At 29.6% G+C, this 27,521-nt stretch overlaps 2 protein-coding genes across 2 annotated transcripts in view; both read left to right on the top strand.

Annotated features, from left to right (window-relative positions):
- Positions 1-10,458, top strand: part of LOC119616270 (protein PF14_0175-like) — a 15,025-nt gene extending 4,567 nt beyond the window's left edge. The window contains exons 4-8 of the mRNA XM_037972606.1: positions 177-5,379; positions 5,436-5,522; positions 9,191-9,243; positions 9,308-10,389; positions 10,455-10,458. Coding sequence (XP_037828534.1) covers positions 177-5,379; positions 5,436-5,522; positions 9,191-9,243; positions 9,308-10,389; positions 10,455-10,458 — 6,429 coding nt within the window. The remainder of the gene's footprint in view (positions 1-176; positions 5,380-5,435; positions 5,523-9,190; positions 9,244-9,307; positions 10,390-10,454) is intronic.
- Positions 10,371-27,521, top strand: LOC119616273 (putative uncharacterized protein DDB_G0282133). Its single transcript, XM_037972610.1, has 3 exons — positions 10,371-13,184; positions 13,254-14,768; positions 26,616-27,521. The coding sequence occupies exons 1-3, from the start codon at positions 10,460-10,462 to the stop codon at positions 26,807-26,809; spliced, it is 4,434 nt and encodes a 1,477-aa protein (XP_037828538.1). The 5' UTR covers positions 10,371-10,459; the 3' UTR covers positions 26,810-27,521.

Here is a 27,521-nt window from a genome sequence, read left to right as displayed (position 1 = left end):
AAAAGTCTCCAACGGAATCTAACGATACTAATGAAACCGACAATAATTTAATTGGAAAATCTGAAATTGTCTCAAATATGTTAGATAAAGAAATCGATTTAACTCATGACAAAATATCAGATGACAAATTTAAAATAAAATACGATATTAATAAAAATCTTAATAAAACCTCTGAGGAAATAGAAAAAGAAATTAATGATGGAAAGAAAATTGATGTGGAAAAACAAGATAGGAATATTGAAGAATCTCAACGGAACGAACTTGCCGATAGCACGAATAAAAATATTTCAGTAGATACAGATGACAAAGTTCTATCTGAAACAAAAATGGATGAAAAGTATAGTAACCAAGGAGAAAATGACCAAACTGAACTTAAAATGCAAGATAGCAATACCCAGAATTTAATGAACTATAATATAAACTTGAATACAAAATCTGAACAAAGTATTGTAGATACAGTTGAAAAACGCGCTAAGAATGAACTGGATAATGATTTAAAAAGAGTTTTCAAATCAAAGTCAGATGAAATAATGAATAATTCTGATGAAATCGGAAGCAAAGCAAATGTTAACATGAATAAATATAACAGAACAAGTCATACATCAGATGAAGCAAATTACAACGATAACAAAGTTGACATTTCAAGCAATCTAGATAATAATGGATTAAACACTGTTGAAGAGAAATCTCTAATTGAATCCAAAATTAAAGACGAAATAACTGATATAAATAATCGGGGCAATGTAAAAGAAAATATCACTTTAGTCGAGAAAAACACAAATACAGATGACATGAAATTCAACAAGGAGTTTATTCAAACTGAAATTGAAACTAAAGTTGTTCCGGACGAGTTAAATGAAATACTGGAAAACGATAAGAATCCAAAGAAACACGAAGTTGATAAAATAATTGAAAGCTCTATAGAAGTAGATAATAATAAAAAAGTGGCTACAAGTGTTCAAGAACCTACTAAAGTTGATTTAAATGAAAAAACTAAAGAATCCCTTAACATGCATATGGAAAAAGAGTGTGATAATAATATGGGTGTTAAAGAAACAGAAATTGAAAATAGTGGATATAATAAAAATCTAGAATGCAGTTTTAAAATGGATTTGGATAATAATACTACTTCGAAGAATGAAAATATTACTTTGACTTCAGAAAATTTAACTCAGGAACAGCAATCTGAATCGAATATAGCAAATGCTGCAATTGAACCTACAAATCAGAAAGAAACTAAGATAATTGAAAATAAAAAAAATATTCAAACAGATGTCGAATCTAGTAGAAATGACAATGACATTAAAACTGAAAAATATGTGACTACAGATGATCAAGAGCCTACCCACGTTGATTTAAATGAAAAAACTATTGAATCTCTTAACATGAATATAGAAAAAGATTCTGTATCTGTTAAAGATACAGAAATTGACAATAGTGAATATGGTAAAAATCTAGAAGGCAGTTTTAAAACATCTTTGGATAAAAATACTTCTTCGATTGAGGAAAATATTAATTTGACTTCAGAAAACTTAACTCAAAAACATCAGTCTGAATCAAATTTAACAAATACCGCAATTGAACCTGAGATAATTCAAAAAGAATATATCCAAACAGAAATTGAATCTCACAGAAATGACAATGATTTTAAAACTGAAGAACATGTGACTGCAAATGTTCAAGAACCCAATCAAGTTGATTTAAATGAAAAAACGAATGAATCTCTTAACATGAATATAGAAAAAGAATCTGATAATAATGTGGGTGATATAGAGACAGAAATTGACAACAGTGGATATGATAAAATAGCTTTGGATAAAAATACTACTTCGATGGTTGAAAATATAAATATGACTTCAGAAAATTTAACTCAAAAACAGCAATCTGAATCTAATTTAACAAATGCTGCATTAGAACCTACAAATCAGGAGGAAATTAATATACTTCAAAAAGAAAATATACAAACAGAAGTCAAATCTCGTAAAAATGACACTGATATTAAAACTGAAGAAGATGATGTTAATAAAACAAACGTTATCTATGAAAATAGCAAGGATATTCCTGCTATAAAAACTAATTCTGAATTACTAATGGAACCATCTGATGAAAACTTACTTGAATACAAAAATAGTTCGACAAACTATATTTCTAGCGACTTGCAAAATAAAAATGTAGATACAAAACCGGAACTACAATTTAGATCAAATGATGATGAGTTCGAATCACGAGTACAAAATGAACTAAATACACATCTGCCTAAGACTTCACAAACCGAGCAAAATGAAACTAATTATAAAGAAAATATTGATCAAAATGCCAATTACAATTTAGATGAAAGTACTGCCAAGACAAATTTAAAAGATGAACTTTCTAAAAAATTCACAGAAAACAAAAATGAAACTGCTACCAGTGATGCCTCTGAAGTATCCAAAGAAATTTCTCCAAGTAAATTAGAAGATAAGAGAGATAATAAATTTGAGTCAGATCTTAAAATTGACCACACTTTAAATAAAACTGAAAAATTAACAGCTATAAGTAATTCAAATTTATTAAAAGAATCTTCCCAAACGAAGTCGGACGAAATTTGTAATGAATCTTGTGTTGAAATTATTAAGAAATCAGAAACTGATGATATCGTCAACACAACTAATGCAAATAATAAGGATAAGTTTTCATCAGTTATGCAAGAGACCAAGTTAGATTCATTTGATGCTAATTCTATCAACATAAGCAATAATAAAGATGAAACAACCAATAATGAAAACGTGAAAACAATCTTAAAAGATTCCTCTATAAATGATAGTAATATGACTGACGAGTTGATTGATAAAACTTTCACTTTGAAATCTTCTGGATCAATAGATAATGAAGAGGTTAACAGGAATCTAGTGGAAACATTGCAAACTGAGTTGGATAAAAATAAGACTAATGTTAATGTTGATAATACCATAGCTGATGCACATGTAACAGAGGAGATTATCACCAAAAACTGTGCACAAGAAACTCAAGCAGAAAAACATTTAAATGAAGGTAAAGAAACAACAACTAATATAAGAAATATTGAACCTAGTGAAAATGATATAGATGTTGGTACCGATAAACAAACCACAGATCCAGATGATATAACAAGCTCTGAGATCTCAAGCAAACAGCTAGTCGACAGTTCCGAAAAATCAATTAATAGAGCTAAACAACCAACAAAAGATGCATCTTCCATTTCGGAAAATGAAAATTACATTAAAAGTGAGACAGTTATCAGTGATACTAATGAACACTGTGACAATATTACGACTGAAAACCAGGAGTCGGTCTCGACTTCAAATAAACATCAGAATACAAATCTGTCTGAAGCTATTATTGAGAAATGCGATACTAAGCATCCTGTAAGCGAGCTATATGGAACTGACACAGGCGCTTCTACCAATTCATTATCAATTGAGAATGAACAAAGCCAACCATTTGAAATACAATCAGACATATCAAAGCAAGAAAAAAGCATTAATGATGATTATGAGCAGAAGGAGATCAAGTCGAATTCGTTTACAAAACGTGCAGATGAAAGACGTAATACAACAAACGAATCAAATTCTGGCGAAGATCAGGAGTTAATTGTGGAAAACAAAACTAAATCGCAAGAACAGCAATTAGGAAATTTAGATGTAGCATACTCTGATTCAATAGAAGCAAATGATGGAAATATTGGAACAACCAATTCTGCAGGTCATGAACAAAATAATCAAGCAAACTCAGATGTAATAAAAGCAAATTATAAAGATATGGATACCATAAACTCTTCAGATGATACCGCAGGAATTGTAACAGATGATCGAATAAATAATACATTACAACTGAAGAATGATTCTAATACGTCCTTTTCTAATGATATTATCGAACATGAAACTGAAACAAAACAGATCCAAGAGCCACAAGAAAGTGAACCTGAAATTGAAACTAATAAGAGTTCTTTAGAGTTTTCAAATAATAAGCTGCATTTAGAGGACAAGCCTTTAAAAGACTTAAACGAGGTTAATCAAGATATTCAAACCATTTCCAAATACCAAGAATCTTCTGAAGGGCACGAAAAGAAATCTTCAATAACACTTGATACAAATATTGCTCAAAACGATGAAGAAAAAACTAACTTTGACATAAAAACTAGAAACTCTATACAGATTGAACAAGACTTAAATGATGATCAAGGCGTTAGAGACAACCATAAAGAAGAAAATAATCAAAATACAGAAATAAATATGGATGATTCAAATTCTGAGTTAATAGCAGAAAAGAGTTCCAATCTAGAAGACAATGTTATAAAAACTAATTCTAATAATGAAAATATTCATGATGATAAGGAAATCTCAAAAATTTCCTTAAAGTCAGAAGAAATTGAAACTCATAATGACGAAGACTTCAATTCACAATCGAGAAATAAACGTGAGGTTGAAAATGACCAAAATAGTGAACATAAAGACAGCAATGAACTGAGCGATACCAAACAAATTATTACAATCCACGATGATGATGAGTTAAAGCAAATGAGCGGAGAAAATCCAGTATTAAGATTGACTGATGAAAATGTTATAGGTGAAAACGTACATTCAAATAAAGGAGAGACAATACAACAAGATTCCATTGAAAATATATCAGATTCTAGTGAAGTAAAAACCCCTCTAAATGTTTTGGAAATTGAAACTCCTTCAGAACAAGACAGTGTTTCAACAGATTATATTAAAACCTCATCTGTAAATGTCAACGACCAAGAAATCAATTCTCAAACAATATTTTCAGACAATAAATCCTTAGATTTAAACATGAATAAACTTCAGAGTTCAGTTAGTGATACTGAAGTATCTAGTCTAGATGTTCATCAACAACAGTCCACACTTGAAAATGAACAAAATCCTGAAAATGAGGTTAATGCAGAAAATCAGAAACATACAGGGGCTTCTTCAAGTTTTCCCCTCGAAAAAGAATCAATTTACAAGGAAAATCCTTCCAATCTTATAAAATCTTCATCATCTAATAAATTAGAAGATAATCAACCTAATAAAATCGAAAAAGAAAATGTTGATCCATCTACAGTGAAACACATTGAAAAGATTGAAAGTACAAGTAATGAAATTTCGAATATCCAACAAGATGTCACTCTAGATGGTACATCCAAAGATAATACTTTAGAGAACAATAGTAATTATGAACTGCTTTCAACAGAGGAAATTCAGGAACATCAGGAAAACGAATCGAATAATAAAATCGAAGCAAAAACAAGTAATCTCAATTCAAGTATAGACCAAACATTTCATGGTGACCAAAAAGACAAATTACATACTGAAAACATTAATGAAAATGAGACTGTACATCAGTATAAGGTCGATAGAGGTATGTCCATAATATTTTAGTATATTATTGTAGAATTATTTTATATTTTTTTATAGAAAATATCATAGAAGGAACACAGGCAGATGCAAAGGATATTAAAACCGCAAATGTCAATGAATCGAGTCAAGAAGATTTCAAGCAAGGTTAGTAGTCGATTAAAAAATTAATTATCTATTCTTACACAGAAAAAAGTTTCAGCATAAATATTATGAACTGCTTTCATTGATAAAAGTTAATAATATTTAAGAATAAGTTCCTAAATTGTATGAATTTTTTCATTTTTATATTTTTAAACATAATCTAGAAGCCTTGACTTAAAATATTAAAAATTTTCTTTATATTTTTCTGTTTGTTAAAAAATGTTTGAAATTTTCTTTAGAAAATTTTTTATTTCTTTATTATTTTTAGATTGAAAACGATGAAATATGCGCGTAACATGCAACATTTTCTGAAGAATGGATGTTTAGCTATATGTTGGTTTTTTTATTTCATATTTTGTTTTCCAGCATTTTTATTTATTTATCATAAAAATTCGCTAATATGTGATTATTTTCTAAAAAATGGAATATATTAATAGGTAACGGTTATTTATTTATTGCATTTTTGATGAAAATCAAAGAAAATGAACAAAAAAACAAAAAAATCTTTCATGTACAAATTCATACATTTTATGAACTTTTAATATTCTGAATGAAAATGGTTTGGGAAAAAAAGTCATGTTCGATTCATTCAATTTATTTCAAAATTCATTCCAAATATGAATTATTTTTTTCTGTGTACAAAGTAATAATTAATTATACACATTATTAATGTAAAACTATACACCATATACAATGGTAGACATTCGATTGTATACATCATACTTTTTGAACTTTTTTAAGAAAGTAAACAGTGTTTAAGTAATGTATTATGTCAATTTTTAAAGCACTTGAATAAGAATTTCCAAAGGTCATAAATCAGAAAAATGACTGTTTCGCGAAGATACTGCGAAAATACTGTTTCGCGAAGATTCTAAAAAAGGTTTAAATCTATGTCGAAAAATCAATCCAAACCCTGATCAAATATCAATCATTACTGTTCAGAACGTATTAAGAAAATTTGGAATTTTTCGTCGTAATTATATTCTTAATATTGACGTTTTGACCAAATGTTATCCAATTTAATTTCGACAAATGCCATCCTTCTTTCAACATTTTATATTGATTTTGTCATTCCGTGTGTAACACATCGAAATATTGTTCATAGACCCCATAAAGTATATATATTCTGGGACCTCGTAAGATCCTAAGACGATTTAACTATGTTTGTCTGTCTGTTGTTGGCACGATTGCGTCCACAAAAAAGAGATAGGGAGATGAAATTTTCCTAAATTCTTCTTCATTGATCAGAAATATTTGGTTTTGAAAATGGGCAAAATAGATCAACGATTTCACATAGGCCCCATACAAATGTACCCCCGGAATACTGTGTAAAAAGCTTCACAATGCACAGTGGGGTCTCCCTGAACAAAACTTGGCATTAACTAAGCTACAATGTTTTGGTATCAATCATGGGCATCGATGGATAGGGGAAGTCTCTAGATACGGAGTAAAAATAGAAAAAGTTTCACTTAATGCAATTTTTTTGCACAATTTTCAAAACAAAATTTTAAAAAATTTAAATTTTTTGGTAGTATATTTGGTATAGAAAAAGAAAATTTTTAGAAATTTTATATTAAATGATATTTTCGTACAAAAAAGTTATGGCATTAAATAATAAAAAATCGAAAAAATATACATAAAAACATAAACTTTGTTGCATCATCTAAAGGCCTATACAATAAAAATGGAAAAACTTATGATAGCGTTATATTGAAAAAAGTCTTAGATTTCCAGGCATATTAAGTTTTTATCAAAAAACTCATTTCTAAATATTTACTTTATGCCAAGTTCACTTAAAGGAGACTCCAATGTGCAATGCGAGAAAATTTCGCATAAGTAAAATTTTGGTCCCCAGAAATTAAATTCTGTATTATGGCGGACATAGCACCATATAAGGTCCCCTGTAGAAATGACTATAACGGTAATTACCGGCTTCAAAATAACTAATATGGCGACAAAATTCGACATAAACAATTTCTGTATGACCCCAAATATCTCTACGAAGTTTTGTGGGGATCCATATTTGACCCCACCCGCCAAATAAGGTCCCCATCAGTAAATTCCTTTAACGCTCATTACTGGCTTAAAAATACGAGTACTACGATGAAATTCGATATATATATATATATATATATATATATATATATATATATATATATATATATATATATATATGATTTGTATGAACCAAAATCGTTTTACAATATTTTAAGATGATCGATCCTACTCCCCATATAAGGCCCCTGCGGAAAATTACTTAAACGCTCATTACTGGTAAAAAAAATACAAGTACCGTAATGAAATTCGACATAAACTAGTTTTATATAAGATAAAATCTCTCTACCTAATTTTATGAGGATTGCTCCATAATTAACCTTAACCCCGTATAAGGTCCCTTTAAGAAAATTATTTTAACACTCATTACTGGCGTGTAGACCTATGAAATTTGACATAAAAAAAGAAAATGAATTCTTCCTACCAACTTTGAATTTGTCCATACATAACCCTACTCCTCATATAAGGTAATCTTCAACTACAAGTACAATTACTTTAACTCTCATAAATTACTTAAAAATTTAGGGTGATCGACTCGATTTTTCAACCGGTTTTTCTGCTTTACCAGAGTCGGTTTTTTCTAAATGTTGAGTTTTCGAATATCGAATAACTCGGTTTTTCGAATAATCGATTTTTTGAGTTGGGTCACTTGATACGAGATCGTGATTCTGTTAAATTGGTTTTAGAATACATAAAGCGGTACCTCTGTCATCAAGAACCTATATATTTGTTGTCAAAAACTAAAGTTCAAAATATCTATAAAAATTTACTTATATACGATAAAAGAAAAATTAGTATTAACAAATAAATTTCACAAGGAAATATTTTTTGGTGCATGTTTTCCACATTTTTAGTGCATATTTTCCCATTTTATAGTGCATTTTATAAGCGCATATTTAAATTATTTAGTGCATGAAAATCCTTGCCTTGGATATAATCTTTTAAAATGTTAAAAATCAGTTTGGGCGATGTTTTATTAATCAAATTTAAACATAAACGTTATTGTTTTCAAATTAAAATAGATTTTGTTATTTATAATGAAATCCCGGTTAACTGGTTTTTTCTGTATTTGAAAAATGTCAACTACTCGAACTATTCGAAAACCGGTTTTTGGAAAATGTCGAATAATCGATCACCCTATTAAAAATATGATAAAATTCAAAATAAATAACTGTTGTAAAGACAGATTAGGATAGGTCCATAATTAAGACTACCACGCATATAATTACTCTTACAAAAAACCAGTATATGGTTATAAAAATTGGACAAAAACGATTTGATTTTAAAAGTTAAACCTTTATTAATGGACCTCTTTTAAATATTATAATATGATAATAAAATATACATAAATATAAAAGTTTATGATTTGATGGTGAGTATATAAGATTCCGAATATAACATATATAATTCGTATGTGAAAGTAATATTTAGATAACTAAATGTATTTTAACATCAAATGTATTTATTAGCTAACAACAGGTGTAAGATACTTAAATACACTCCTTGTCTCCAAATAAGTTTTTAGGGAATTACGTAGTTTGATTTCCGAATAGATGCATTGCATATCATTACTTAAAATTAACAATTATAATAATAATTCCAATTAAAACTTTCAGAAAATACTGTACAGAGAAATACTAATGTCACCGCTGAAACTACAAATAATGAAGTATATTTCGGTAAGATATTTATAAATTGAACATTTTTAAACAGTCACATTCTTATTTGGCTAGGAAACTACACAAAATATTGGCATCCAAACTTCAGAAACTTTTATTGGCAATCAAAATTTAACAATTGGTAGAATTAGAAATTTTAACGAAGGTCTCCTTGGAAGTATTTCTGGTCAACGTTTTGCTGAAACGCATTTGAAATCATTTTGGAAGGAATATGTAATGAATAATAGTATGCCCCTAAGTCAATATGATTATAAAGAAAACGAACCGAAAGAGCAACCAGCAGCTGGAACAAGTCGACAACAAAATATGAATCAAGTAAATGAAACAAACTTATCAGCTAATAAAAGTGAAGAGCAAACCATTGATATTATTGAACCCGAAATTATTAAAGAAACCATTAAACAATCTGAATCATCACCTGTTAAGAATGAAAATATTTCTACAGCAAATAATGATTCAACTCCATCTAAAGATATTGAACGTATTCCAAGATATTTTTATGGTGTACCTGACACAGAACCAAGTCATAGTTCAAGTTGTTCAAAACGCAAGTCCTATAAAGAACCAACTGCTTTTACAATCGCGATAGGCGATTTAAACAAAAAACATAACACGAAGATAGCCAAAACAGTGGAGGGGCTATCGCCTAAATCTAATAAAGACGTAGAATGCCAAAAAAGCGATATTAAACACAATTTAACAAAATTTGACTTGTCTGACAAGGTATATGCAGAACCACTTTTGGAATCCGAAACTCCGCCAAAGGTATTTCAAGATTTGAATGAATTTGAATATGAGATTCATGATATTGACTTGGATATCACCTATACTATTGACGAAATCATACGTCTGAAAATCGAAAACGATTCACAAAATAATTCCGATGACAATGATGCAAATGAAACTAGTGAATATTCTTTAACCCCTGAACCAATGTTACAAACAATTGTTGAACTTAGTGAATCGGAAACACCAAAACCTCCGGATCAATTGCATTCAATTGATGATGATTTTCTAGCCAATTTGGAAAGAATCAGCGATACTACGAGTACAAGTTGGACAACTGGCTCCAAAGAAGACAATTCTTTTATTTCAGATGAATTTCTAGATGAAAAAAGCCAAAGCGAATATATAAAGCAAGTGCACACAACATCAGATAGCAAACATAAAACACAGGGCGGTATTTACGAATTTTCCAAAGATGATATGGCTGGCAAGGTATTGAAATCACAAGATTATGAAGAAATTATAGCACAAGCACCTACTCCCCCAAACGATGATCCCTTTTATGAAGATTTAAAAGAAACAGCTGCTAAAACAATTCAAGAAGCTTACCGCCAATTTAAACAGAAAAACATGTTAAAACCTGTCGAAAATATTAGTAAACTTAAAGGAGAAACTGAAATTTCTAACAATGGATCCAATACAGAAAAGCTAAATAATAAAAATGACGAGAATTTAACATCTTTTGAGGACGATGAATCCAAAGAAAAAGATGTAAAAGCAACAAATTCTGAACAAGAATTTGAAAACACCGAAAATTTAACATGTCATGATGATATTAATAATTTTGAATGCAAACAATTGGAAAAATACATTAATAACACAACAATTTCAAATCTTAATGAAGACGATAAAAATGATTCAAATAAATCTACAGAAATTGATATAGCATCTGCTACCAAAAAATCTATGAAAGGATTGAATGGTGAAGTGTTCCCTAATAATTCTAACACAGAAAGTTCAAAAAATACTAAAGATATTACTACTATAGATCTTGAATTCGATGAAAATGATAAAAGTCAGAAACTTGTTAAAAATGAAACTTCCACAGAAAACCTAACAGAAGTATTTAGCAATAAAGTGGCTACCAGTAGTAGAGATAGGCCAAGTTCAAATAATATTGGAGATAGTAATATCGATAAAGATCTGGCAATCAATGAATATGATGTCAACGATGTAAATTCAAATAATTTGGCAAATCAAACTATGAAAATTGATCCTAAATCACCTGTAGAGGTTTTAGGATATAGTAATATCGATAAAGACGTGGCAATCAATGAATATGATGTCAACGATGTAAATTCAAACGATTTGACAAATCAAACTATGAAAATTGATCTAAAATCGCCTGTAGAAGAATACGTGAAAGAACTCAATAGTGAAAATGCCATCTCTAATACAAACATAGAAAGTTCAAATAATATTAAGGATACAAATATTAATGTCACTAATAGAGATCCGACAATCAGTGAAGATAATGAAAGTCAGAATCTTGGTGGAAATGAATCTATAAAGAACTTTAATGTTACTTCTACAGAAAACCTTAAAGAAAATCTTTACAGTGAAGTGTCCAGTGCAGACAAAAAAAATACTAATAATATTATTGATGTGAATAAAGATGTTTCTGATAAAGATCTGCTAAATTCTATGACAAATCAGCCTATAGAAACTAATATAGAATCTCTAGCAGATAAACACAAGGAAGAATTCAGTACTGAAGTGGCCGGCAATTTTGTACTCAAGGAAACTTCAAACAATAATATTAAGGATACAAATAGTAATATCACTAATACAGATCCGACAATCAGTAAATATAACGAAAGTCAGAATCTTGGAGTAAATGAATCTATAAAGAATTTTAATGTTACTTCTACAGAAAACCTCAAAGAAAATCTTTACAGTGAAGTGTCCAGTGCAGATAAAAAAAGTACAAATAATATTATTGATGTGAATAATGATAATCTGTTAAATGCTATGACAAATCAGACTATAGAAACTAATAAAGAATCTCTAGCAGATAAACTCAAGGAAGAATTCAGTACCGACGCGGCCGGCAGTCTTGTACTCAAAGAATCTTCAAACAATAAAGATGCAAATATCGATATTACTAATAAAGATTTGACATTCAGTATAAATGATAAGAGTGATATAAATTCAAATGATTTCATAAACCAAACTAAAGAAATGGATATAAAATCGTCAGCAGAAAAATTCAAGGAAATTGCCACTAGCGGATCAAATAGAGAAAGTTCAAATAATATTAATGATACAATAATAGATGTTACTACTGAAGATCTAACATTTAAGGAATATGATAAAAACGATATAAAATTAAATCAATCAACAAATCAAACAAAACAAATTGAATCAAGTAAATCAGAGAATATGAGAGCAGATTCTACTAACGATGCTAAATTAATTTCACACAATAGTGAAAATAAAGCAAGTGAAATGCCTAATTCCAGTAATATTTCCAAAGATAATGAAATCACTAAATATAGTTGCAATAACAAAGATGGAACTAGTTTTGTTAATAATAATGACTTGAAAGAATTATTAACAGAGTGTGATAAAACTGTACATGATGATCTTCATTCTGATCATATTTATTTTGAACCAACAGCTCCCGCAGAAGAAGATATTCAATCAGTAGTGTCCATAGACTCTCTGCAATCAAATGAAATTCTGCAAGACCAAGCAGCAAGAAAAATACAAAATGCTGTCAAGAATTTTATTGAACGAAAATCTAAATTAAGTTCAAACTTAGGAACACCTAAAGAATCATTAAAATCTAATTGGTTTCTTGGTGATGAACCAATTATAGCAAACGAATCATTGCCTAAAACAACATCAGAAATTTCTTTTGAAGAGACCGAAACTTATGTGGAATTAACTACAAATCCACCACAATATTTAGTTGACTCAAGTAGTAATTTGGAAGCCATTGCAAACAACTTTAGTAGAAGCCCAACAGCACCAGTAACTAATCGTAGTAGAAATAGTGTAGACTTGGCATATGATCAATCAGATAATGTTTCTAAAGATACAGTTTCAGTAATAGGAAAAGATGCTGGAGTAATTGAGAATACAAATACAGAGCATAGCCAAGTAAATGCAAATAATTCAACATACAGGATTTCATCAGAGGGTATGTAATATAATATACATATTTCTATATCTTTCTAGATAACAGTATTTATTTCTTCCCTCCATCTAGATAAAGTTGATGAAAAGCAAGCCATTAAGTGTCCGAATCTTATAGATCAATTTCTCAACTCTGAACGTCATTACTCTGAAGCAGTTAATCATCACAATAAAGATACTATATTTGCATCTCCAGACATTACGGAAATGACAAAAATCCTCTCGAACTTTACAGATTCACAAAAGGAACAATATGATTCTGTAATCCCATATGAACGACTTGAAGAACCATGCATTAAAAAGTCGGCTCGTATTATAGGCGATGACGTAAAAGATGCCGTAATAATTGCAGATACAGCTATTAACACAGATAACTCTTCTTCGTCGGATATTGATGACACTGAAGATAGTTTAAGTACAAAAACTGTTAAACTACATAAACCAGATGCGGCAATTACAAAAATGCAACAACGCAGAGATTCTACTACGAAAATATCAAACTTGGATAAACCTAAAGACTACAATTTTGATGAACCTTCTGTTGTACCCATTGATAATTTAGACACAGACGAAGAAGGTATCGTGGTCAATAAGTTACAACGAGAAGAAACTCGCGAAAGCTCAGCGCAAAGCGACTTTGATGTAATAATCGGTGGTGACAAAGATGACAACTTTAGCTTTCTAGATAGCATTAATATCGATGAAACTTTTCCATCTAAAGGTTCACTCAAGCGGGTACATACAATAGCCGGTGAAGGCGATTCAAAATCTCTTTTGAAAAATGTCACAATTGATGAATCTATCAAATATATAGAACCACCGGATTATGAACTCAATAGCGGCAGCTTATGCTTAGACGATGATACAGCAGAAAATATTCGTCGTAAAATGTTGGCCTACTCGTTCTCGGAGGCTGATTCTGATTGTGTTGACAAATCCCCCAATACTAACGATGGCAATAACTTTGAGTCGAAATCTCAAAAATATGATGACTTTAACGTTAGCACTGCTCTAGTTGAGAATATTGACAGTTCTACTGAAACTGAATCCACCATAGTGTCAGCAGTTACCAAAATTCAAGCTGGTGCCAGAGGTTATCTAACGCGAAAACGTCTGGGAAAAGCTAGCATGGCCAGTGATGGAAAATCAATAGCACATGATGACATAAACAAGGCGTCATTTGGAAACGCAGCAATTAGTGAATCCTTGGAATATTTAGTGCAAGAAGCAGCAGCTAAAAGAATTCAAAAAGTCTTCAGACAACACTATAGAAAAAAACTAGCAGAAGTTAATCAAAAAGAGGATGATAGTTTCTCCCCAGAATTTACTACAAGCTTAGAAAGCACTTTAGCTCAAAAAAGATCTATAATGTTACAGAGAGGTGATGCTCTTCGGAACGATTCTACGCCAGATGAAGGCAATAGCAGTAGCAATGGAAGTGGCAGCGAAAATGGCAAACTTAATGCAAAAATCGATAGTAAATCACAAAACAAAAATCTCTTTGTCAATGATGAAACTAATAACTTTGATAAGCAGCATTTAGAGAAAAATACTGGCGGCAATGATACTTTAAAAGCGACTTCAACAGGTAAGGCTTATAACGACTGTAATGTACACACATGTTAGTCTGTTTAAATTACTTTACCATCCCAGCAAAAAATCTTATACACAGATAATTTCTAAAACTATTCATTACAATTGACCCGTCATTTCGAAAAGGGCAAACTTCCCATGAAGAACAAAAATATTTTCTGCTGTTATAAAATTTGTTTTCCGATATTTTCAATGTCTTTTTGGTAATAATTGGATATCTTCTATATAAAATATATTAAACAAAAAATTTTATTCCATTTTTTGTGTAGAATATTTTTATTCACATTACTTTTATATAAAAAAGTGAGAAATCAATGTAATTTTTTACAAAAATAATAGTTATTTCTTGATTTTTATTTCTTTATCAGAATTAGAATTAATTTTTGCAATAATAGTAGTAGAAGTCAAAAGCATACTTTAAGGCGCCGCACTGTGGTATAGGAAAAAAAAAAGAGGGAAATAATTTAAAGAAATTTAGTATGCACAAAGAGGAGGTGTTGTCGAGTTTAGGTTTTGAATTTGGACCTTATAGGCCAACCAGGGGCCCGGCGGGGGGTCCTCAAATTAGGACACCTCGGCTATGTTAAATTTTTAAAACGATCCTATTTCTTCATTTGAGTTCCGATTTAAAAAAAATTTCGTATATAGAATCTCCTCAATGTCGTAAATTATCTCTTATAGTTTAGGAGATATTCGCATTTGAAAATTAAAATTTTAAAATTTTTACCGTCCTTACTTTAGTTTTTTTGATAATAGCGGGTCCAAATATTCCCGATTTTCGCCATTTTTTTTTATTCGCTTAACAACAAGTTTATATATCAAGCAGTGAAAGAATTATGTAAAAATCATGACTGAGTCCAAAGTTATAGGCATTTTAATTTAAAAAATAAAAAAACGGCGATTTTTTGTCATTTTTTTGGGAAAAAAGTATCTTTTTCTTTTTAAGTTCATTCGGAATGATGAATCTTCTAAACAATATAAGGATTAAAAAGCTAAATTAAATAAAAACGAATCACAAATCATTAGAGTTTACAATGCCCACATGGACGATGTATTATATTCGACAATGCTGAATCTCATGTACAGCGAAGCACTGTTGCCAGATTTGACAATTTATCGTCATTTTGACGATTTTCACTGTCAAACATGGCCTGTTGACGATTTGACGATTTTAACTCTAAATTTGACGATTTTTTAAAATAGGATTTTTGTACTAATTTTAATACATTTTATCATTTTTCTGCCTATAATTTTTAAGAATGTCGATGTATTTAGAATGTTTTAGATAATGTCCATTGATCGAATGATTTACGTAATAACGAACTCAAAAATGTTTGAGAATTTCTCTTTTTTTCGGCCAGCACTTATGGGTTATTGGATCTAGAATAATTGGTAGTGGGAAGAAGGATAGAGGAAGTAGTTTTTTTGGACATTTGATTTAAAGGAGGAAATTTCTTTGCATACGAATAATTAAAACATCTAATATACATACATTTACTAGAGATCATACCAAGTTAGTTTCCAAGAACTCAATGTAAGGTATTTTAAATCATATTTGCCAAATTAAACAGATAATAAACAAATGCATTCGTAATTCAGTTCTGGGTGGAGGAAGATCATCGTGCGTCGTTGCCATTATCGCTTAAGGGGAATAAGGACGTCCTTTTTGCTCCGCCTTCGAGAGTTTTACGTTTCAAACCGCATTGGTCAAATGTGTGACGTCGAATAACTGTATCGAGTTACAGTTTTTTGAAGAGCATGTTGACCATATGTATTCGTGTTAACTTAACCTATGTTTTAATTTTGATTATTGTGGAGAACCAAAAAACTCAATTTGATATTCCGTCCAGTCGTACTGGAATAATTGGTGTTGGCGTTATAATCTTTCGATTCGCCCAAGAAGACTTAGCTGCAGATGCAGCTAAGCAAACTTAAAGTACAAACAAACAAACAAAACTAATATCTATCGAAATTTATAAAAATTTCTCGACAGTTAAAATAATTACAATAAAATAGTAAAAATACCATCAAACATGTATATTATATAAATGGAAAATAGCTTTGACTATTTAATGACGATTTCGAAAAATCAGTTGACGATTTTGACGATTTTTTCCTCGAAATTTGACGATTTTACACCCAAATCATCTGGCAACTATGCAGCGAAGTACCTGAACAACGATTTTTAGACATTTCTATTAAAAATGTTGTACCATCAGACTATTTTGAACACATAAGTTAAGCAGCAAATTTATTTGTATTTTTTCCTTTTTTCGTCCTATCGTTCAGGACACGTAACAAATTATTTTGGACTGTCATTTCGCTCATATTTTATTTATTTTTTTTTTAGTTAAGACTATATGTGCAAATTTTCATTCCTAGCTTCTTGTTATATATACCCTTCACCTTCGTGAGAAGGGTATATATAAGTTTGTCATTCCGTTTGTAATTTCCAAAATATAATTTTCCGATCCTATAAAGAATATATATTCTGAATCCTTATAGATAGCGGAGTCGAATAAGCCATATCCGTCTGTCTGTCTGTTGAAATCAGTTTTCTGAAGACCCCAAATATCTTTGTGATCCAAATCTTCAATAATTCAGACATGCTTTCGAGAAGTTTCCTATTTAAAATCAGCAAAATCCGTCCATAAACAACGGAGATATAAGTAAAAATCCGAGACAACCTCTGCAAATTTCATAAAAAATAACCAACAACAACACTGCTTATTCATTGCGTTGTGTATTTTGTTTTTTGATTATTTCGTTTCGTATGTTTGAATAGCTGTGTGTTTTATTACCATGTGTATGTTGTTTTTGTTTCTTGGTTTATTCAGTTTCGTATGTTTGGATGGATGTGTGTTTCATTGCCTTGTGTATATTGTTTTTGTTTCTTAGTGTATTCGTATGTTTGGATGTCTGTTGGTTTCATTGCGTTGTGTATTTTGGTTTTGTTTTTTTGTATACTTCGTTTCGTATGTTTGGATGTCTGTTGGTTTTACTGTCTTGTGTAATTTGTGTGTTTATTTCGTTTAGCGTTGTTGTTGTTTATTTTGTTTATTTTGTTTACTATAATAATGATATTGTCGTGAAAATAAAATAAATTTAAATTTTATAAAATTGATATTTTTATACCCACCATCAATAAAGATGGGGGGTATATTGATTTTGTCATTCCGTTTGTAACACATCGAAATATTGCTCATAGACCCATAAAAGTATATATATTCCGGGTCCTTATTAAATTCTAAGACGATCTAGCTACGTCCGTCCGTCTGTCTGTTGAAATCACGATAGGGACCACACGAGAGGAGCTAGACAGTTGAAATTTTGTGTAAATATTCTCTATTGTTAAGGTTTGTTTGGTATTGAAAATGGACAATATCGGTCCACTTTTTCGGATAGCCCCCATACAAGTAGACCTTCAAAAAACAGCTTCAACGGGCATAACTGCTTTAGAAGTACAAGTATAGCGATAAAATTCGACAAATAAGTTCCATATGAGCCAAAATCTTTCTACCAAATTTTTTCAGGATCGGCCCATAAATGTCCCTACCCTCCATATAAGGTCTCTTCAGAAAATGACTTTAACACTCATTACTGACCTAAAAATTCGGGTATAGCGATAAAATTCAGTATAAGTCAGTTTCTTGCGAACCAAAACCTTTTAACCAATTTTTTTTAGGATCGGCCCATAAATGACCCTACCCCCCATATAAGGTCCCCTTCTGAAAATAACTTTAACACTCATTACTGGCCCCAAAATGCAAGTATAGCGATGAAATTCGACATAAATAAGTTTCATGTGAGCCAAAATCTTTTTACCAAATTTTTTGAGGATTGGTCCATAATTGAACCTACCCCTCATATAAGGTCCCCTTTAGAAAATTACTTTAACACTCATTACTGGTCCAAAAATGCGAGTATAGCGATGAAATTCAGTATAAGTCAGGTTCTTGCGAACCAAAACCTTTTAACCAATTTTTTTTAAGATCGGCCCATAAATGACCCTACCCCCCATATAAGGTCCTCTTCTGAAAATGACTTTAACGCTCATTACTGGCTAAAAAATACGAATATAGCAATAAAATTTTACACAATTATGTTCCTCGCAAGCCAAAATCTTTTTAATAACTTTTATTATGGATAGGTCCATAATTGGCCCTTCTCCCCCTATTGGGTCCACTTCAGGAAATAGCTTTAACGCTCATCACTGTCTTAAAAATAAGGGTAAAGCGATGAAATGCTACACACGTAAGTTTCTTACGAGCCAAAATCTCTGTACCAATTTTTTTTTTTGGATCGGCCCATAAATGACCCTTCCCCCATATAAGGTCCCCCTCTGCAAATAACTATACTGCTCATTACTGGCTTGAAAATATGAATGTAGTGACGGAAATTGACGCACATAAGTTTAATGCGGGCCAAAATCTCTCCACCAAATTTAGGGAGGATCGGTCCATAATTTACCCTACCGCCCATACAAGGTCCCCTTTAGAAAATTTCTTAAACGATCATTACTGGCTTAAAAGTATGAGTTATGAAATACGATTATGAAATTTGCTCCGAATTTCATGCGGAATGTGTCGATAATTCACCCTATCCCCCCATATAAGCCCCTTTATAAAATTACATGAACGCTAATTGCTGGCATAAAAATGCGAGAACAGCGATGATATTCAATGTAAACAAGTTTTATATGAACCAAAATCAGTCTACAAAAAGTTATGGGGATAGGTCAACAATTGACCATACACCACATATGAGATCCTCTTCAGAAAATTTGATGAGGAAAACTCAGATAATTAGAAGTACAGCGGTTAAAATCGACATAAAAAAGTTTATACTTAGGAACATAATTCTTCATTCCGAAATTAATGAGGACTGATTTATAACTGACCCTAGCCCCTATAAAAGGTTCCCTTCAGGAAAGAGTTTTGGTTAATAAAATACGAGTGTTCCTTATTTAAAATACGAGTATGGCGCATAAATAAGTTCTATACAAACGAAATCTATGTACAAAATTTTATGAGTATCGGTTCATAATGGACGCATATAAAGGTCCTCTTCAGAAAATTACTCATACGCTCACGGTTTAAGAATTGAAATAAAATATTTGGTTTTTAAAAAATAATATTTTGTTAGTTCAAAAGAGCTCGGTCCATAATTGTCTTAAGCCATATTCCAAACATCACCCTGATGTTTATAGGGGAGCATTCCTTTTACGGCATACGATTTGATGGTGGGTATATGATATTCGGCACAGCCGAATATAACACTCTTACTTGTTTAAATACACTATGGTGAAGGGTATATAAGATTCGGCACAGCCGAATATAGCACTCTTACTTGTGTTTAATAACTTAGTTTTAAAGTCGTATAGACAAGCATAATGTTCTTTTGTTTCTACATTTTTTTCGTTTGGTCCGATATTGCTCATTTTCAATACCAAATAAGCCTAGTTAACAGGGAATATTTGTGAAAAATTATACTACTCTATCTCCTTCCATTTAGGATTTATCGAGCATTCAATAGTCAAACGGACGGATATAGCCAAATAAAAATGTCAAAATCTATACTCGCACCTTTTTTTGTGTGGTGGATTTTATAAATAGCATACCTTTTGTTAACATTCCGATCAGATTTTGAAAAGATCCATTTTACAACATTATAATTTATTCCAAATCGTCCCTGTTTGTAGCTCTACTGGTTATACTTACATATATGCACAAAAGCATTTATCGATATCTTAATTGTTTTAGGATTTAGCAAAAGCATCTATGTGATTTCCATATATTAAATGATTAATATTATTTTAGAGCTCAATTTTTTGTGCTTTGTCAATTTGTTTTAAACTATTTTAAAATTTCAGTACTTTATGACAATAGGAGACCCAATTATATTCATATTATTTCGTAGAATTAATATGGCAAAACGTATGTTCAGTTAAAACTATGTAACAAAGAATAATAAGAAGTTGGACTATGACATTGTTTTACAACAATAACATTTCCTTCTCTTCACAGACGAGTTCTGTGTGAATTCAGCACACTTGTGAGAACTCAATTCTCTCACAATACTTCAAAACTTTTTCGCGAAAATACCGGGATAATAGGACTTGAACGACGTTTTTTCACAAACACATAACTATTTTTTATTTTTTTACACAATTTTATCGCATTTAACAATCCGAAATATTTTTATTTTTCACAAACTAAAAAAATATTTTTTAAAATTTTTTTGACAATTAATTTTTGTGTGTTGAAATTAAAATTGACAAAACAAAGTTGTATATTTTGGTATTGAAAATGAAAAAATTATTTAAAATAAACTTATTTTTTTGCAAAAAAAGAGATTTTAAGTCCGAAAAATATATTTATTAAATGTTTACTGATTAGATGTGGGCAAAATAAATTAAAAAATCTGCGAATGTAGAAATTTAAATGCTATTTATTTTTCCTAAAATGTTTATGTACGATTTTATGCAAGTATGTATGTTTGGAAAGTGTGGTGAAAGTGGTTGGAGCTCCAATACTAATACAAAAATTCTACCAATACATACTTAGAGTTAGGTACCGAATGACAACTCCTTTACGTACCAACTGACAAGCCCCAATTTCTTTATATTCTTTGCTATGTAATTTAATATTTATATTTAAAACATTACTGATTTTGTTTTTCAAATAAACTTCAATACAACTTCAATACAAATTCATTGAAAGAGAAATTTTGTTTTTCTGTTCCCGTACTTTTTACAAGTACGAAGAGAAAATTCATTAATTCTCTTTAGCCAGAAAAGTTCTGGAACAAAGCTATTATGAAAAGCGCATGGAAAACATAATTCCATGAAATTTGTATCAATAAATGGGCTTCGATAATTACATACAGTGAATCAATTAAGTAATTTGCCTATGTAAAATTTTATAAATTTTAAGCAAAATAAAGCAATTTGTTTGTTGTATTTTTTAAAGAATATCTTATATTTTAATTTTCTACCATAAAAAGTAAAATCGTGATATTAATTATCGAGATTTTTCATAAAATGTGAACGTATTGTTAATTTTTAAGGTCAATAAAGTATTTTGCTTTTTTAGGTTTTTTGTTAATTTTTTTAATATTGCTGCATTATTTTATAAAATTTCATATTTTTATTACTCCTATATATTAGAATAACATTTTTTAGATATTTTAGTAGTGGAACGATTAAGTTTGGACATTTCTTAACCGATTTATTATCCTATATACCTATAAGAATTTTCAATATTTGACTTAACATGAAATCTATCGTTTCTTTGATTTAATTTCGAAAATAATAAGTAATTTTGAATTGGATACATAATATATTAGATAATCAATGGATTTGGACCTAGAACAAATGTTTAGTCGGGTATAAATCTATAGATTATAACAAAAATGATCTGGGTTTTTGGTAATTTTGAATTGATAAACAAAAACTACATTACGGAAACCCCATCTATTTGGGGAGTACTGTGTGAATTTTATTCAGAATTGTATGATATTGATTCTTATTCAATAAAGCTAACACTAAGTACCATCCTAGCCACTCTAAGTATGGGGATATCACCGTATACCACTATAGAACTATTACATGCTAGAATCTTGATTATTCTACATCATATTTTGAATGCATTATTTTATGAATAAAATACAGTAGGCGTAGTTGGATTTGGATAGTTATTCTTGATTTGGGTTCTAACTATATATAAGTGTATGTATTAGCTGAAAAAAATTGCTTTTGTGGATCTTAGGTGATGAGAACCGCCTGTATTTGTAAATATCTAAATTAAGTATTTTTCCCGTACCATACGATAGTTCACTTTATATTGTTTCCAAACAACCTAAGGTCTGTTTAGAGGTCTAAATTTAAACATAGTGTTCTTTTAAGTTCGTATATGGACTTTGGAGAAGATAAATGAGGACTTCAATGGTTTTTGCTTGGATACAAGTCGCTCTCTTTGGCAGTTAAAGATTTTGAAAGACAACTCAGTGCGTTTTTTTAAATAATTCTTTGTGTTATTTCATCAATTTCTATATTTTATATTTTTTAATGATTGATTAAACATCTCATAATTGAATTTCATTGGTTTATACTTGTTCTAAAAATCTAAACTAATTTTTTATATTGGAATTGCCTCATTATTTCCCTTTAAACATTTTTAACGCAAATAACTACACAGTTTCACACAATAAGGATATGATTTTTGAAAATTACAATTGAAAAATACTTAACAGGTGTCCTTTTAACAATAAAACAATAAATTCCAAAAAGCAATTAAAAAATAATTTGAAAAACCCAACAAAATTAACTGGAAATTTCAATATGCAAAATAATTTATTGACGTGCAAATTCTGATGAAAAATAATAAAATGCAATACACAATCTCTATTTTCAATTGGAAAACATAAATTTACTTTTTACCTGTTTTTTGGAATTTATGAACAAAAAACGAAATTCTCTTAAAAAAAGGTAGGCAAAAAACATAGTTGATACACTGTATGTATGTATATTTTCAAATTTCATTAAAATTTTATCCCTTAAATATAAAATTAATAAATATTAGCTTTGTTCCAGAACTTTTCTGGCTAAAGAGAATTAATGAATTTTCTCTTCGTACTTATAAAAAGTACGGGAACAGAAAAAACTAAATTTCTCTTTCAATAAATTTGTATTGAAGTTTATTCATATAAATTTCTATTGAAATTAAAATAAAATTGAAAAACTACAATCACACATACTTATTTATGAAAATAAATTAAAAATATCAAACATTTTTTGTTTTCAATGTATTTTTTTAAACAAATAATTTATTTGACAATTTTTTTTCTATTTGCCAGGAAAAAATTTTCTGGCTAAAACCTGCAAGTTCTGGCAAAGAGAAAATAATTTTAATTGCTCAAATTTGTTCTCTTTTACAATTTCTGGTAAAAACCTGCAAACTTGACAAGTAAAGGAACAAAGCTATTACAAGTGCATTTGGAAATATTTGAAATTCTATAAAAATGTTCAGTATCAAGTTTAAAAGTAATGCGTTTAAATTTTGCTTCTGTTTAAATAATTAATTTACTACATAGAACTATATATGTATATGGTGAATCACATGAGAGGAGGGGCACTATTCAAAAAGTTGAAATTAACAATGCCAAATCGGTGATTGTAAACATGTGTTTGAATTTTTTTTAAATTTTTCTTAATTTCAATTTATTTTCTTTCTAGATTTTGCACTCGTGAACCATTTGACAATTAAATGTTTTTGACGCAAATATTTCTATGACATTTATGTGTTTTTCTTTATATTTTAGTTTTAAATAAATTATTTTTTTACACCCACAACAACAGAATCAGTGTTTTTGTTTAATACGTCATTATATAAATTACAGAAAAACACATTATCATTAAGAATTTATTCATCACTCTTCTGTGTACATCATTTCCGGAAAATCGTATGGGAACAATTTGTAAACAGACTGTAAGAACAAAATTTTAATTTGGAAATTTACCAAATTGTTATAAATATTGTTTCATTGTGCGGTAAATGTACATACATATTGTAAATATATATTGTGTGCAAAATTTTATAATAATTAGAAATTCACTTATGTAGATATTGCATATAAAATTTGTACATTTCATAATGAAAAAATTACACTGTAAGTATATAAAATTGACACGGAAAACGCGGAGATTTTGGATTATAGAATGCTCCTTGAGAGATTAGGTCAAAATAACTGTCATTCCAAATTTTGAAATTTTACCTACAGTCAAAATTGAAATAGAATATAATTAAAAATTTTATTTTGAGAATTTAGAAATTTTCAGGGATTGTAAGTAAGATTTAAAGGACAAATTTAACCTTTTTAATTTTTTTAAAGTACCGTCTCTTTTGAAGTAATATCTAATAGGTTACATAATTACAGAAAATTGTAGTTGTACTTAGTAAAGCTATTCATGGTTTATTATAGGAATTTGATATGGAAAAGTGCTTAATCTATATATGGGTGTCAAGTGACTTTAAAAATCGATGAACAATCGAAATGAACATTGCACCAAAATTAAGTAGGCCAAGCACAAATTTTCCGCTCTATCGGTCAAGGACTGCAAGAGTTAGAGGGAGTTAAAGTTGGACATTTTGGTCATAGGGTTTATTCAGATGATTGGAACTTTTCACCTATTGGATCTAGAAAAAAATTTCCATAAGATTTTTCTATATTTGCCACCTGTACCTTTTCATTTTCCCCTATTTTTTCAAAATGGACGTTTTTTGTTTTTTTTTTGCTCATAAGAAAGCTTTGTGGGATGCAAGGGTCATATCCAATATTTTAAATTTTGCACGGACAATTTTGACACCTATATGAACATTCGGGTTGAACTAGCAATAGTGGGTGTGGCACTTCCTATGACTAACATTTCTACACCCTTATTCATAAAGAACATTTTTTTTATAAAAGTTTTATAAAACAAAATTTCCATACGAAATTTGATTAATTAAACGTTTATAAAATAAAAAGTTTTTTTTATGAATAAAGCCTCTAGAATATAGCCAATGGCGTAAATTTGGGAGACTTTAACAGCTACAGTTCCCAAATTTTGCACGATAAACCTTAGTGTCAATGTGAAAATTTTTTTTCAAAAATGGCCGTGTGATCTACTATAAAAAGTTAATATTAAACTTCATATATCTGGCAAATTTTGAACGTCTAACTTTAGCATTAATTTGAATATAAGGCCGAACACTCTTGGTACAGGGAGAGTGTATTCTTAGCGAAGCCGGTGTCCAATGTACCCTAGAGAATAAAACCCTTGCTCCCGCCCGAAGGCCGTCTATCAGACATATATTTTTTTATTTCGTGTGATAAAAGTAATATAATGAAATAACTCCCCAAAAATATTTTTAGTGATTTATTTCATTTTTGAATTTGATTAATTATTTCATAATGAAATAACTCCCCATTTTATATATTCGAAATAATGCCCCAAAAAACGAATTAAATCCTCAAATTTCGTTGTTTTTGCTTACTGAACAAATGTTTAGTTATTTCATTTTTGTTTTGGGGAGTTATTTCATGACGCCAGTACTCCCATATGAACTAAATACAAAAATTCGTATGTATATCGGGGAAACTATAGGAGCTAGAATCTTCAAACGTTGTACGAACAACTTTAATATACATACATACATACATACATACTACATACATACATACATACATACATACATACATACATACATACATACATACATACATACATACATACATACATACATACATACATACATACATACATACATACATACATACATACATACATACATACATACATACATACATACATACATACATACATACATACATACATACATACATACATACATACATACATACATACATACATACATACATACATACATACATACATACATACATACATACATACATACATACATACATACATGTAAAACGTGGGTAATAAATGAAGAATGAAGGAAAAAAGCATTTTGAAAGTAGGTACCTTCATTTACATCTTAAAGAATTAAACAAAATTCACTATTCAAAAACAATTTTCGAAAACTTACTATATGCTAGCATTTGTCATTACTACGCAATGTTTGCTGGGATACACATAACTTTGTTTGAATTTAGATATGTATGCATGTGTGTAAATATAATTTATATAGATTTTTCATACAAGATGTTTTAATTCACATAATTTTGAATGAATATTATTATGTTTTTATCTATTTATATTTTTTGTTTTGTTTTTACTTTTGCCGTTTTGTTATTAATAAATATCTATATGTTTATATTGTTTTTCATATTTCAGCCAAAACGGCTGCGACAATCCGCGCCAAGAAAATTGAAGAAAATAAAATAAGATGGCTTGCAATGAGACAAAACTCTATGCCCGTGCAAATTGATTCGGAAGTGTTGCGCGTCATACCCAAATACATGAGAAAGAAAATAAAAAGTGCAGAAGGTGAAAAGAAGAAAGATAGACGTCAAGTGCTTATGGATTAGAGAGTAAAATAATTTCAAATTTGCTTATTTTAAATATAATGGAAGTACATACGTACATACAATATGTAATTCATTTAAATAAAATTCAGTTTTATGGCACAGTAAAAAACATGTCTAAAATAAAAAACCGCTAATTTATAAATTTTAAAAATGATATGATATTGGCATAAAATGTTTCACATATTTTATTCTTTACTCCATTTACAAATTACAAGTGTATCATCTCAGTTAAATCGAACATCAAAATCAATTCATTTATTTAAGTGCTAAGTAGTAACTTTTTTTATTTTTAAGAGAATGTTTAAACATTTTAAAATTTTCTGATATTGAATTATAAAAAATTTCGTTTGATTTACTTTATTTTTCTAAGTGTACTTTTAGCTGTGAGTGAATCTGAACAGACGTAATAAGTAGAACATTCAAAATTATATTATATTCATTCATTTATTTGTGCTTACGTTTGTGTTCAAGAAATTCAAAATATACTAGATAGAAACATAAAAAGTTTCGAAGGTTTGCAACTTTTTATTTTGGAAACAAATAAAATCTAACGCAATTTCTGTATCAAAGACACGCCAAATAAGAATGACATGATCGTTTTACTAGAATTATGTATAATAAACAACAAATATTGAAAAAAAAGAAAACGATCAATTGTGGAATGTATGTAGATACACATCCATATGTACATATGTTAATAAAATTGCAACAA

This window comes from Lucilia sericata, unplaced genomic scaffold, assembly GCF_015586225.1.
Source record: "Lucilia sericata isolate MDLA Ls3-8-SP2 unplaced genomic scaffold, ASM1558622v1 Contig000064F_arrow, whole genome shotgun sequence".
Classification (NCBI taxonomy): domain Eukaryota; kingdom Metazoa; phylum Arthropoda; class Insecta; order Diptera; family Calliphoridae; genus Lucilia; species Lucilia sericata.
This window is presented reverse-complemented; position numbering and strand designations above follow the sequence as displayed.

Bases quoted from the DNA above. Each gene is read 5' to 3' on its own strand.
- LOC119616273 (XM_037972610.1), top strand. From the start codon at position 10,460: ATGGCTGGCAAGGTATTGAAATCACAAGATTATGAAGAAATTATAGCA. The intron at 13,185-13,253 runs GTATGTAATATA...CCCTCCATCTAG, and splicing joins ATACAGGATTTCATCAGAGG to ATAAAGTTGATGAAAAGCAA. The intron at 14,769-26,615 runs GTAAGGCTTATA...TTCATATTTCAG, and splicing joins TTTAAAAGCGACTTCAACAG to CCAAAACGGCTGCGACAATC.